The sequence below is a fragment of the Diadema antillarum genome, unplaced genomic scaffold (assembly GCF_040938485.1).
Source record: "Diadema antillarum isolate AM-2024a unplaced genomic scaffold, OU_Dant_1.0 seq00000293_RagTag, whole genome shotgun sequence".
Lineage (NCBI taxonomy): Eukaryota > Metazoa > Echinodermata > Echinoidea > Diadematoida > Diadematidae > Diadema > Diadema antillarum.
Genome location: NW_027271319.1, coordinates 1381584 through 1397521, shown reverse-complemented (window position 1 = coordinate 1397521; position 15938 = coordinate 1381584). Strand labels below are relative to the sequence as shown.

Below are 15938 nucleotides of genomic sequence, written 5' to 3'. Positions count from 1 at the left end.
TATAGTACAGATAATCGTTTTTATTGCATAGAAATACAATGCATCATCATACCGATACAATCATTGCATATTTCCGATGTAGGAAAAATAAATTAAAGAAAGCACTTAATTGACAAAATTTCTCAATGAGAACGCGGTGCCTGGTATCACTCATAACACGTGACGAAGGTCCACGTAATCTGGTGAATATTCATTGACGTCTAAACATGGTGCTGAATAGTCACGCCAGCTCCATAAGTGGGCGGGGCCAGGTTGCCCATGGGATACGACTGCACAGCCTGGTTATACGAAGGTGGTGGCGGAGGGTAGCCATGGTAACCTGCATATCCCGAATTGGCTGGCGGTGAAAATTCGAATGAAATCAAAACAAACAAACACAAGCAGTCAAACTCACATAATAGGAAAAAAATTAAAACCTCAAAGGATGTGGCTCATGATGTGATGCATTATTTTAGATACTAATGTTGACTCCGTATCGGTTGTCAAGGATCAAGATGAAGAAATAAAGTTAATCAAACTCCCTTGATGACTAAACAAGGATATGGCACACTATTACATACATTATGCAGCGAATCGTAGCTATAGGGTGGATAATTATGGTAATTCTTATCAATGTAAGGGTAAGAATGATGGGAAGTATATGTAGTTATTAAGTGGGCAGATCAGCTGCATCTAAATTCTAAAGAGATAGATTAAGACCGATTGACCAACATGGCTAATGGTGAATAGCTTATACAGCTGTACGGTGTAATTGCGAGCGTTAAGATAATACTTGATGACAAATAGACAAATTTAAAACTAAACCAGATGGTAATGGCGCTATGGTAGAACTAACATGATGGGCATAGTGGCAATGATTGTTATATCCGTCGATGTACGTATCATCGTTGTTCTAACTGTCATGTCATTGCTTCCTAACATTCATACAATACTTTTATTTCACATTGTTTAGTAGTTGAGGAGCATTCAGCTCCATGAGATGTTAACTATCATCGTAAACTGTCAGAATTTGACCGTATTTAATATAATATCTAAACACTTGTTGTTTTTTATTTCATCTATAATAAATGTCTGTGAGGCACGATTGGCATTATCGGGGTTTAGTGGCAAGGACGTATGGGTTCTGTGATTGTGACGTAGTTGATGCACCTGTAGCAGACACCACCATGGTCTGGTTATGTTGGACTGTGGTAGCAGTGGTGACGGCAGCTGGCGCAGTTCGGATGTGGATCATCCTCTGCCTCTTCCGGTAGTACGCCCCGCTCCCGCTGGCGCAGATGATGATGAAGAGGATCAGACAGAACCTGGCTCGAGGAGAATAGGAAGGACAGAATTAAGGAAGAAACGAGTCTCAAAGCTTTCAAAAGTTTTTTTTTTTTTTTTTTAAAGTACTATGCAATTTCTCTGTTCTGTTTCCACGTCTTAACCCTCATCAGGCTGGGCTTTTTTGGCTATGCTATATCTGGGGGGGGGGGGGGGGACGGATTCCGCCCCCCCCCCCCCCCCCCCTTCAGATCTCGCCTATTGAACGCGTGATCGGGCCGAAAATCGGCACACGCGACGCCCGCGACGTATTCTATCATAAAGTATGGTTGCTTTCTCCGAAAATTGTTCTTATATTTTATATTAATTATTAATTGTAATTTATGCATAAAATCAGTTTTGGGCTCTGAATCACTTATTAATGCTCCAATTAAGCTAATTTCTTTTCTAAAATGTTTCTTGTATCATTCTCCTGAGACATAGGATAAAAAAAATCTGTATCGAAATTAATTTCTTATGTATTTTTTTAATTTTTGAATTTCTTATGTATTTCCTTGTTTTTCGACCTTTTGTTTTTGTTTGTTTTTTGGCCAAAATTTGTCACATACATTTTTCGAAGCATCATTATGCTAAAATAAATTGATTTCGGCCATTCTAAGTCAAGATATGAATTTTTATGTGAATTAATCGAAAAAACACAATTTGCACTGGATTTGCACACAAAATCACGTTTTGGAGCAATTTTGGGGTTGACAAATTTTTTTCGAACAGGCGTCGCGTCAAAACGGTACGCCCGGGCGCAACGATTTTGGTCTCAAAAGTTGCGCGATACTTGAAAGAAAAAAGTCATGAAACATCGCGGCGGGAGCTTATCGCGTTGCAAAGACATTGCGCGAAACGTCGGGGGGGGGGGGGGGGGCGGATTCCGCCCCCCCCCCCCCCCCCCCGCCTGATTAGGGTTAAAAAGAGAAAATCAAAAGGAAAACCTAATATAGAGAGACTTAAGGAATTCTCGCACTCTGCGTATTTTGTTTGTTTGTTTGTTTGTTCATTTCCATCTGAGAAGATGGCTGGATAGCCCATATTCAGCTACGTTTAGCTGGTCTTCTATGGGGTCCAGTTGGATGTGAGGTGGGACCACTTCACCCTGCTCTTTGCGATGAATGAATGAAGCGGGATCTTTTACGTGCATGAGTTGTTACTCTCTCATACACGGGACCTCCGTTCTATGTCCTATTCGAGGGACAGAGTGTTTTGCCTTTTGCTAGAGGGGACGATATGCTTACACACAACATTGCTCAGTCCAGACTCGGGTTCGAACCCGGGCCCTTAGGATCATGAGGCAGACGCGCTACCGACTGAGGCAACTCACCGCTGTTTGTTTATATTTCGTTTGTTTGATCATCGTGATAAATGAAACCATCTATCTTTTGTATGAAAGATAATACTGATTCTTGAATGTGGTATAGCAACCCGATGATATCAAAGTTTCAAAGTTGCCTTTGACTGAATACGCTGCAAACCCTGCAGGGCTACCATCAGATTTTACGTTGACATTAAAGAAAACGATATGGTACTTAATAGTGTGAAAATGCTAGTTATACGAATAACAACCGTATACATGATACTGTTCATGATGAAAAGGAAGACTATAATGATAAAGTGAAGAATTGCATGAATGGAACTCCAATTATTTGAGGTTAAGAGATGGCAGTTATGTGCCTACATAGAGCCTGTTTTCTTTTTCTTTTTTCCCTTTCCAATTAAGTCACCTTATATAATTGGTAATATACCGTTCCTAGAAAGTGTAGATACCTGGAGTGTAATTTGTGACTAATTTTGTCTGTTGCCAGAGATAAAAATAGCATAGCGTAAAAATTAAGCGTCCCACCTCGCTGTTAAAAATAGCAATATTGATGTCCAGTAAAATGAATACGATTTTCAATTTCACTTTACGATGGACAGATAGATGATTATGTAGTCAGACTGGTCGATAAAAAGAGAAGTCAATTAGATTAATAGCTAAAAGGCATATGTGCGTATTTCTAATAAGTAGTTGTATGTTTGGCCATCTATACAAACACACACACACATACACACAAGCAAATATATTATTGTATTACATCATATTTTGTACAATTATATAAATTGTTCATTATACTGTTACGCCTTACAATAAAGTATCTGCATGATGCATAATAAAGTACATAAGAATCATGATGTATGTTATCCTTTATGTCACCTGTGAGTGCGTGATCGCAAAATAAACAGATAGATAAAGAAAATAAGATAAAAAGGAGAGATTGAAATAGATACAGTAAAAACGACGATTGATATGTCTTGAGAGATTATGAAAAGTAATGACACACTGACTTACCAGAAATACCACAGGCTATAAACACTGGACGATGTACTGGTGTAATAGCAGCAGTCTCCGGTACCACAACAATACTGGTTGCTATAGCAACTGTTTGAGATGAAAATCATATAAAATATTCATAAACGAAGAGGAAACGGAGTAAGAGTGTGAAACAGTTACACACCGCCAAAGAAGTTAAGTAACGGACTGAAGTATAAAACAAGGAGCAAGGGACATTGGAAATAAATTGGATCCGAAATTGAGATCATTAAAACTAGAAGACACAAGAATGAAAAATTGAATGGATGGACGTGATGGAATAAAAAGGATTTTAATGTTTAAAGATTATGCAAAACGAGAAAAAGAAAATCCACAGTGACTGATCGAGGGAGGTAGACTTGCAACATAAGTGAGCAAAATGATCACTTCAAAATATCTATTCATATTGTCATTATTGAAGCAACCAAAATATTTAGCATTTGAGATGAAGATATGACTTTCACAATGTGGTCTTGTGCTTTCTTGTAATACATTTTGTATTTTTTAAGAGATTGAATAGTTCATTATCAAACGCATCCTTTCATCTTTCTTGTAGTTAATTTCTCTTTCAAAATATGATTTGTATGATTCATGCAATGATTATCAAGTCTGAAAACATTGAAATACACTCTTACCATAGTAGTAACAACCCGTATATAACTAAACAAATAGTTTCCTGTATATTTCATATCACAGTGAATAGCCGTTAATCTTACAATAAAAACTTTATAATAGCTGGCTATGCTTATATGCCCTAAGTTAACCAAACCATGACAGCAGAATCAATATCGAATTCCCTTCAACATTATCATTATTCGAAAATTATGATACACACAATCTTACACTGGTTGTTTTATATAAACTTAGTTAAATTAGGTACCGTCTTTTTCGTTATGAGCTAATTATTACAAGACTAACATTACCCATGATGAACCATCTGATGAACAGGATGTCGAGGATTACAAATAAAATAAACAAATGATACCACAAGCCAATCAACATTTTCTACTATCACACCAACATGCACGCACCTTCCCCCTACACCAATTAACTGGTTTTACACATATAAATAATCTTTCACTATGTATCGATTTCATAGATTGTTTTTAATGGATTTATCAAGGGATGTCATCAATATTGATTTTATGAATGAAATTAGATGAAATAAGGTATCCGTATTGTTTGCTTACATCTGACGGATATTAAACTCATAACAACAAAAGAAAACGTAATGAAAGAGAGAGAGAGAGAGAGAGAGAGAGAGAGAGAGAGGAAGATGTGAACTTCTACGTTTTCGTTTAATAAGTATTGATACCTGTAATAATAAGTTCGTCCAAACGAGTAATATGAACAGGACCTTGCCGTGGCTACCTGTAAAGCAAACAAGACATATGATAACAATAAAGTCATCCTGAAGATTATATCGTCTGGAGCTAGGTGAAGACAGATGATAATATGAATTCATAGAAAAAGGAAGAACATAAAACGTAAATAGAAAATGAGTTTCGAATAAAGTAGAATCTACCAAACACAAGCATTCAATAGATTGTTTATGTTGCACTTGAAAGATGAACAATTTTGTCACATAACTAGCGCAGGATGTCATGTAATGATGGGTAAGAACTTGATAAGCCCAAGTTCCATACACTATACAATGATAATTGAAAAAAAAATAATAGTAATAACAATAATAATAACAAAATAATAATAATAATAATAATAATAATAATAATAATAATAATATAATAATGCTATTTTTTAGCGCATATAACAAATAAATTTTCCCTATGCGCTTTACAATATTATTACAAAATATGATTAACAAATTACTTTTAATACACACACATGTAAAAAGAAAAATTATCACTTCACAAATAAATAAGTCATATATATAGGCCCTGCTTTACAGAGGCCAAATTAAGGTCATGGTCAAGAAAGATTGGTAGCAAATCATGAATCATGAGTGTATAATAAATTATAATCCTTTACGACTAGGAATGGCAGAGCATTAAACAGTAATGCATAGAGCAGATAACCATGTGATAATGTTGATTACATAACACACACAATAAATATCCATTACTGATGTGTAAGACTGTTTATTGTTCTCAAATTCGTTTCTTCTGAATGACATGCAATTAAAAAAAAATGACGATAATGATTACCTCGAATTCGAGAAGAACGACCAGAAGGCACACAACCATGGAAAGACACATGGTGATAATTCCTGCAGTTCGAGCGTTCTATTTAAATTGCAAAGAGATGGACCCTCGGCTCGCTCGAAACCAATAAGAATCTGAATTCCTCAACGGAAAGAAGCTCCTATTCCTCTCCGTCGAACTATCAGTGTTCTATATAATAAGAATTCTACACAGCACATCACAAACTAAGCATATCGATGTTGGATCAGCATCACAAGCCGGATATACCCAACGATTCAAATGGATGCCTTGCAGAGTCAACATACACTTCCAGGACGTCCAACATGTCTACCAATCATACATTCGTAATAGTGCAAAATAATCACCGACACAACCAGCGACGACAGGTCAATTTTTACTGTGAGATTATTTCCACTCTATGCCCCCTCAGAATGGTTTTATAAATATTTTGATGCAATTTTGCTATATCTCGTTTCCGTACATTATATGCCTAACCTTGACGTGAAATAAGTAAAGAGATAACGTAACAGAACAAAGTGTCTCGAGGCTATTAATTACGGAGCATCGTAAAATACAGCGTCGATTGTAATGCAGGGTCCATGAACGACTTCAAAATATTGATGGCTTGTGTATGTTGCGCCGGGCTGGTCGCACTCTGCTAAATGAAATTCTGAGCCATCCCCCCACGAACACACGAAGGCCGATGCGCTTAGCGTCGCTCACGCCTCAAACCCATCCAGTGTTCCACCACACTATATACCTAGATTATCAAGACTATAGGATATACATCGCGAGGACGACACACAGAAAAATACAATAATTATGACGAAGATGATTCTTTTATCAGATCGCTCAGATGCACACCTCTCTAGTTAGGCGTGTTACAGTAATCCTATGCAGATGAATCGTCCAGAAAGTGAAATCAAGGTCCCAGATAGGTCTACGTGCTTGTATTATTCGCAACGCCATTAGCAAACATCATCATCGTGGCAAATGAGCGTCACTCCCGGTTGCTATAGGAACGACACGACAACAAAAAATTGCGAGCTCTCGATCGCATTTTGAATATCATATCGATTGCTATCATATAGGCTGATGCCCTCTTCCCTCTCTCTTTTTTCTCACACTTATTTATCTTTTCCCTTCTATTCTGTGCATTTTTCTGTTTGTCTGCCTGTATTACTAGTAGTTTACTGTTCTCTCTTGATTGCATGTTCTTTCTTTCTTTCTTTCTGTATGTCTCTCCACCTCTCTCTCTCTCTCTCTCTCTCTGCTCTACTTTCATTGCCTCTGGTTGTGGCTGCAGTGTGTCACGTAGCAGAATCACTGAGGAGGTAAATCCAAGCCCTTCCCAACTGATTGGTCTTACAAAATTATCAGGATGTGTATGTTTCATTCATGTCAAAATACCACTCTACCAGCAGAAAATTCTGACAATATTTATGCTATCAGGAAAGGAGAAGAAGAACAAGAAGAAAAAGAAGTAATATAGTAGTAGTAGGAGGAGAAGGAGAAAGAGAAGGAGGAGAAGGAGGAGGAGGAGAAGAAGAAGAAGAAGAAGAAGAAGTAGTAGTAGTAGTAGTAGTAGTATAGTAGTAGTAGTAGTAGCAGTACTAGTAGTAGTAGTAGTAGTAGTAGTGATAGTAAGTAGTAGTAGTAGTAATAGTAGTAGCAATAGTAGTAATAGTAAGTAGTAGTAGCAATAGTAGTAGTAGTAATAGTAGTAGTAGTAATAGTAAGTAGTAGTAGTAGTACTACTACTACTAGTAGTAGTAGTAGTAGTAGTAGTAATAGTAAGTAGTAGTAGTAGTAGTACTAGTAGTAGTAGTAGTAGTAGTAGTACTAGTACTAGTAAGTAGTAGTAGTACTAGTAGTAGTAGTAGTACTAGTAGTAGTAATAATATAGGGAGGAGGAGGAGGAGAAATACGAAGAAGAAGAAGAGGAGAAGGAAAACATTGCGCGCAATAAACAGGTAAGCAATCAGTTGCTCTGTGGGACTTATTTAAGCAGAATAAATAAAGAGATATGACAAGTGGTATGATTAAAACGATAAGGCGTGATATGGTCATGATATTAAATACACATAATCCACATTATTACTACAATTTTGCAATTTGGTAAGCACGCTCTAATAAGATTGATGATACATTAATTATGATAATAAACTCATTGACAGTACCAGCCTTTTCATTGTTACCACTGCTCAATCAATGTGCCCAGAAACCTGGAAAGGAATGATAATAATACGCACGTTTTGATAATAGTAATAACAATGATGATAGGCAATAATTAATTCATTGCCATGGGTAGGTTTTTTTTTTTCCAATCTTATAACTACTCTACCAGTAGCCCTGCCATTGTTATTGCCCCAATTTTGCCAGGAACATTGTATTTTGGTTAAGGGGAATATTGTGGACACAGCAATCATTATGTCTAGGGTTATTCACTGGCTGGATGCGAACCAAGGCCCTACTGTTAGCAAACCAGCTCCTTCTCCACTGAACGATATGTAATAGTCCTACAGCTGATAACCCCCATATTGTGGTCTTTTTGGCCCGAATTCACGAAGATGGTACAAATGAAACCATGGTTTAAACCATGGACGAAAACCATGGAGCGCCAAGTGTCGCATGGAATATTTCGTTACGAAATCAGTAATTTCGTCGATGAAATGATTATTTTGTAACGAAATGACATTTTGTAACTTAATGAACATTTCGTCCATGAAATGATAATTTCGTTAAAGAAACGGTCATTTCGTCGACGAAAGGACCAATTTCGTAACGAAATATTCCGTGCGACACTTGGCGCTCCATGGTTTTTGTCCATGGTTTAAACCATGGTTTCATTTGTACCACCTTCGTGAATTCGGGCCTATGTTCAAGTTCAAGCAAAAAAAAAACCCAACATTTTCTGTTCATATCATTGTTAACGACGTGCTTTAATGCGTGTATTGTTCATTCGGACGATCTAACCATGGACCCTATAGGGTCCATGATCTAACCAACAGTTAATTTCACTTTCTCCGCGTTTTTAGTTTTGTTTGTTTTTTAGATTGTCACATGCATGCAAGTATTTTTTTTTCTCTGAAGCCACTAGATACCACTAGCTACCTACCTATAGGCTTACATCAACTTTTCTCTGCTGTTTACACAGCAACCTTCATTGACAATCACGAGCGTCAGGGGGCGCTGTGCTGTTTACACAGCAACCTTCATTGACAATCACGAGCGTCAGGGGGCGCTGTGCTGTTTACGCCAGCCATCATCATTTGCATTCGCACTGGTGACTCAGTCTCCGCATTTTTTTTTTTCAGCCCGATGTGATTCACTTGGGAAATCGATCAAAGTTTTTCTTTTCTTTTAAAGAAAACAATTCACACTCAAAAGGCACGCAGGTATAAATCGTAAGTTTCCCTTAAAACACTACGAGAAGATTTGATTATTTCCTTCTTGCCGAAGGATTGTCAAGAACGAAAACCACAAAAGTAATTTACCTATTCATATCAATATCTCTATTCGTCTTATCATTTCAAAGTCTTGGAAGTCAGATACAAGGTTGTGACGTCACAAATGAAATGACTCTGATGAATTCGCTTCTGGGGAGTAAACTCTGATAGCGCCTCTGTAAGACGGTGTGATGTATCACAACAGACGTCCAGTAGTTGTTTTCTTATCAGTCTTATAATTCAGACTGATATTTTGAATTCACTGGAAATATATTTATACATTCATGGGCCCTTGATCCGAAAGGTATAGAGACAATACTATTGTGCTCACAGAATGTATTAAATTTGAGCGCTATCCTGCACTATCATTGATTTGGATGACTTTCTTTTTTGTTGGATAGCTGATAACAAACTTGTGTATTGACGGATTTGTCAAGATCGAAATGAAGTACTTAATTCGTTAGGACGACTTACTTGAATTTTGCTGTGGACATACTGCAAGTTGTTATTTGGAAATGTGTTGATGCTCTTCTTCGTCGCATTGAGGTGGTTTGTGCCTTTCGTAAGTTATTGTGAGTGATGGTTTACACTAAACTGGTGATCCTCTGCTCCTATACTCAATAAATGTGTGTCTTGATTTTGTATATGTCGATATTTCAGACTTTTGCTTTATACTATTTGGACAATCTTTAAGCCCCTATAAACGAGTGTTATTCGTCGTAATTGCATTTCTATAACCTGCACAGAGAGAGAGAGAGAGAGAGAGGGGGGGGGGGTAGAGGAGAATACAAATATGTCGCCCATGTACGTTCAGAAACGATTGTGGTCTTCTCGACGTCAAGACTGCGTGTGAAACTTTTCGGGTCAGCCTACAGATCTTATTTCACAACGGGTCTCTATTTCTATCTCCCTCCCTCTCCCTATCCCCTCCCCTTCTCTCCCTCTCTCTTTCACATGCACTTGTAAATAGTCTGAACTTTTGGATTAAGGTATTCATTAGAAGAAATCCCAGATGACTTCTCAATAAATCAAATAATTCCCACGTCTAATCAGAGCCGCTCCACTTATCCTAGGCGCAAGCTTTAATTACGGAGAAGTATGCATTTCAGCACAAAGGAATCCTCTCCCAATTTATACAGAACTGACACAAAAAAGAACAAAATAAAAACATTAACAAGTGTTTCTGGAAATATTTCGAAATATCTCAACAGAAGCACGGCGACCACGAATTTCCTTTTGCCTAGAGAAAGGAAGATTTTTTTGGTGATATTTCTTAATCTTTATGATTATGTCTTTTCATATTTCATCGGAAGAAAATACAATCTTGTTTTTTTTTTACAATGTATTTTGTACATCACAGACGATCACTATTTCCTTCCTGTTGTGTGTCAAAAGTCCAGCTTTCTCTACTTTCATTTTCCGGCTTACTGTGACTACCAGATCTAACATATATCAGGTATAACCAATTCACCCATCTCATCTTTATTGCAATTGATTGACAGATTGTCTTACATCGACGTCGATATAGGGCTATTGTCAATCAAATGCAATAAAGGCAACTCGACGCAAAAATTAATTAATTTGAATAATAGATACCTGACCCATCTTTCTTCTATCGCGTTTTCATTGCCCTCTTTTGGACTCTCCTTCTCCTCCTTTTATACCTCTTCTTCATCTTCATCATCTTCTCCATTTCCTTTTTCTATACCTCTTCTTCTTCTTCATCATCATCTTTTCCTCCTCCTTCTATTCCTCTTCTTCTTCATCTTCATCAACTTCCCCTATTTCTCCTCCTTCTGCACTTCTTCATCATCTTCATTATTTTATCCTTCTCTTATACCTCTTTTTTCTTCATCTTCGTCATTTTCTCCCTCTCCTTCTCCGTCTTCTCCTTCTATACCTCATCTTCTTCATTTTCATCATCTTTTCCTTCTCCTTCTATACCTCTTCTTCGTTATCTTCATCATCTTTTCCTATTCCTCCTCATTCTATTACCTCTTCTTTATATTCATCATATTCTCCTTCTCCTTTTATTTCCTCTTCTTCTTAACCTTCATTATCTTCTCCTTCTCCTTCTATACCTCTTTTTCTTCATCTTCGTCATTTTTCTCCATCTCCTTCTTCTCATTCACCTTCTCCTTCTATACTTCATCTTCTTTCTTCTCCTATTCCTCCTCCTTCTATTTCCTCTTCTTCTTTATCTTCATCATATTCTCTTTCTCCTCCCTCTCTACCTCTTCTTCATCTTCGTCATCTTCTTCTTCTCCTCCTCCTTCTATTTCCTCTTCTTCATCTTTATCATCTTCTGCCTCTCCTCCTTCTTTACCTCTTTTTCTTCATTTTCGTCATTTTCTCCATCTCCTTCTTCTCCTTCTCCTCCTCCTTCTATACCTCTTCTTCTTCATTTTCATCACCTTTTTTTTCTGCTTTTTCAGTCTCCTTACCCTCTATTTCCCTTTTCCTCCTCTTGTTCTTTTCGTTTTTATTCTTTTATTTCTTGTCTATCTCTTTCATTATCGTCAACTCTATAGCAAGCACCGGTACATCCATATCTTCACTTGATTATCGCATGAAACTCGCGAGGTAAGAAAGCAGCCTCTTCTGTTGACAATTAATAATGGTTGATGAGAAAGACAACCACTGCAGCTCGTTCGTCGTTTCCATCCTTTTTAATGTTTTCATGTCGCTCTTCTTTCTTTTCTTCCCTTTGTCTCTCTTTCCCCTTTCACAATAACATTTCGTTTTTCTTTCTCTCCGTGCGTCAGTATTCTTATCTCTCTCTCTCTCTCTCCGCAAACGCAAGATATGGGGCTGAGATGTAGGGCTGTACTTTGTCAGAATAGCATGATATCGTCATTTGCTTGAGGTGCCTTCTCCTTGTACATGTGTATCAAATTCCTGATAGGTATTTACTACCTGTACTGTCTTATGGCAACGCAGTCTCTATTTCTCACTACCCTTCTGTTGGCTTTCGGACGCGAATCATCAAAAGTCCGCAACACGTATACGTACACAGTGTATTAGGTCTATGACTCTCTATTGAAGAAGTTTAAAAAATACACTTACGAATTTGAACGCTTTATTTATTTCTTCGTTAGCTGTGGCATTCACTATCAATCTATTCCATGATAAACACTTACGACAAGAGAGGGAGTATCACATATTACTGTTTTGTCTACGTTGAGCGTTTCATCTATCTGTCATTCATGTCGCTGTGACGTCAGACGTCCATCACCGTTCGCCATATATACTTGGAACAAGATAAGTATCATTTTATAAGGGCCAGAAGACTCTTTTGCACTGTTAGGAGCCGTGACGCCTCTTTTAAACGATCATGTGTAATTTGGGGTACAGGTTTCCTATCCCACTGTGTGTAGAAAAAAAAATAGCTCCCTAATTCTTTTACGACGATTCAAAAGTAAAAGTGTGCTCGCTAGTCTGGCAGTGTGGATTTACAACATTTACTCAAAGTTATTTTTTCGCGTTTTGTTCAAGCAAAAAGAGAGTCTGACGCCTTTTAATACATTTAGATATTAAATATGTTATAGTTGTAATACATTCATCATGACCAACAGTATAGATAGAGATGTAAGCTCTGCACATAGCATGAGTGATCAGTTTAAGATTCACTTCCCTTGGATACCGCACGCGTCGAAATAGAAAAGAGAAGAAAACGCCTTGTTCAAACCCGACAAAACGCCAAACCACATCCTTGTCTTTCCCGAGGGGCATTTTTGTTGTGTTGGGTAACTGAGTTGCCCCCTTAACCTCGTTCTATGTACTCTGACACCTTGTACTATATCGCGGTAAAACTCCCTTCACGCTTCCGTAGAAACTTTCTGCGATCAACTGCGATCACCTGCGATCAGTTTAGGCATGAAATAGGCATTTCGACCGTCATTCTTTGCCATGCTATCAAAGTCGGGCACGTACACTGTATCGCCAGCTGCAGTGAGACCAGACGAAGACTAACCGTCTTTACGAATGTGAAACTGCGCCGCATGTTCGTGACGATGTCCAGTCCTTGCACAGCAAGCCTAGGTAAATAGGTAAAGACTGGCTATGCTGTCGAAAATAAGAAATCAGAAATAATCTGGAATCCCGAGAGGTCTAGCACGTGGCACACCCTTCAGTAATGGGTTAATTTCTGTCGTTCGACTGACAACGACATATCGCGGAGCAATGTATGACTGATTACAGTAATTGAGAACGGTGAATCATGCTTTGTTGCACGACTTGGCGTTCACCATAAACTAAACAGGTTGTCTGTCTTTAAGAGTCTGCCTTGTATCGATGGTTCTGCGTTTTGTCAACAAAGTGGAAGGACATGCCAAGCTTTGTCAGATGGCCGTGTAAACACTGCAACCGATAACTGAGCCGCAAAAACATTCGAACATTTCAGTTTCTGAGAGGTTGCTGAACATGAGCAAATACATGCCAAAAATGAAGGACAGCTAATCGATCATCAGGGAAATCCCACGCCTTCGGAGCACTTAGTGGAAGAAGTTTTTGTTGGTTCTTGCTGTTGCTTAATTTCATTTTCTTCCATCCTTCTTATCTATATCCCTTCTTCACACTTTACCAGACACATGAAAGTTGTATAGCGTGCCACAATTTGCGGCATCTTCATACAGTATAGTCAAGAGTTCTACAGCATTAGAGTATAATACCGTTGCACTGGGAAATTTTGCCCCGAGAATGTGAAACATCGGGAGGGGAAGGGGTAAGGGGGGAGGGGGGGGGGGGGGTGGTGAGAGATCCAGATGTCTCCATCTCACTGACTGTGCAAACAGTGTCAATGCCCCAAATCTAGCCCGCGGTACCAGGCATACGCCTGCACCGTTGTGCTCAACATTGTGCTCAACACTTTAATCCAATAAACATTAACAGGATCATGTTCGCGCGGAGACCGCCTTATAATTTACTCACACACAAAAAATGAGGATAAACGCATACTTTATACTCACTCCTCGTCCCAGCCGCAAACGGAGATTACATTTAAGTGCACAAAATAATTACCGGAGACTGCGGACATGAATCATCTACTTGAAGAAGAGGACATTATTGCTGTTGGCAGCTGACTTGAGCCAAGTAACAATGCAGTCTGCCGAAAAGTCAACGCACTGAAATGGAATCGAGTTTTTGTTTAAGTCACGCGCCCTCTGTTGACAGTCAGACGTAAACGCAGTCAGAGGTACGTCGGGGGAGAAGGCATGCATCTCTTCTTACTCGCATCCAGGACAACAGGGGATGAAATGTGATTACTGCGACAGATATGACAAAGGCTTTCCACGAAAAGTCACTGTAATTGAAAAGAAATACCAAAGGGATTTGCAATTTATCTTGTTGGGATTTCTTTTCGTTAACTTTCAGGCTTGTTGTTGTTGTTTTTTTTTTTATAAAAAAGGAATACCCCCATCCTTCAAAATAAGATACACACGTACATACAAACAACTGCACTTCCCAAATTGGCTGAAGTGCCAGAGTGGTGACTAGTGTCTGCGCTCACGGAAATAGCATCACTTTTATTTCAACCTTGTCTCAATTCAAAGTTTAGGAAATGGTATCACTGCCATCAGAGTTTGCTTTTCTTCTGTTTTTTTTTTTCATTTCACGATTATTTCTCAGATACTGGCATACTACTACTACTGCTGCTGCTACTACTACTATATACTACTATACCGTTATTACAGTAAGTCATGTACTACCCTTTCTCGGATTTTTATATAGTGTTGTGCTATATCTAGTACTTGTATAGATTCTCCGAGATAAATTATGATAACAATATTATTGATTGATCTAAATAACTTGATTTTATTCAGTGGCAATAACTATAGCAAATTAATAGCAGATGGCAAGTGGAAGTGTATTGAAGAACCCCCCCCCCAAAAAAAAAAAAAAAAAAAAAAAAAAAAACTATGAAAGGAGAGGAGAGTTAGGTTGAATGTATGCAACATACAGGTGCCTAAAAATTGGCCTATTCTTAACTTATGCTGTATACGCTCATAAGAGGAAAAGCAACTGAGCGGAATCGATATAACGGACTTCTTCAAGTTTCTCTAGTTGAGAATAAGATACTTTACTCCAGCTAAAGTGGACAAAAGTAATGAAACTAACAAAAGCTAGTAACGATAAACTTGCTTTTTTTGTACACTGACTCGCCTGTGAGAATAGTCTGGATATTGAAACATCATTGCAATAATGGGGCAAATAAAGCTGGGGTGTTTCACAAAGAATTTAAGTCCATCTTAAGTTTTAGGATCAACTTAAAGTTATGGTATGGCCGTGTGTGATTTCAATAATATTCTAATTATCATAATAAGAATAACACTATTATTGAGACTTTTTCATACAGACATTAATTGACAAATAAAGTATCTACAATGGACAAAGGATAATTATTTTTCTGTAAATTTTGATAACAATAATTGAAGTGGATTCTGAAAACATTACTTGAAACTGAAGAGAGAAAACAACAGCGTACTATGACTTTAAGTCAATCTTAACTTTTAAGTTCAATTTAAATTCTTCGTGAAACACCCCCTGGACTCAAAAAGCCGGATTAAGATACCACAAACCATCAAACATTGCAGAAATATAGTGAAATTCATAACACCGTGAATGATACCCACAATTTACATAACAGAATTAGTAAAGAAATACGGT

General features: G+C 37.9%; 1 protein-coding gene across 1 annotated transcript; it reads right to left on the bottom strand.

Annotated features, from left to right (window-relative positions):
* Positions 1 to 200: 200 nt before the first annotated feature.
* LOC139730146 (uncharacterized) lies at positions 201 to 5877 on the bottom strand. The gene is made up of 5 exons (XM_071641046.1): positions 5827 to 5877; positions 4977 to 5032; positions 3641 to 3730; positions 1150 to 1304; positions 201 to 337 (listed from the first exon to the last, which is right to left on the bottom strand). The coding sequence occupies exons 1-5, from the start codon at positions 5875 to 5877 to the stop codon at positions 201 to 203; spliced, it is 489 nt and encodes a 162-aa protein (XP_071497147.1).
* Positions 5878 to 15938: the final 10061 nt, after the last annotated feature.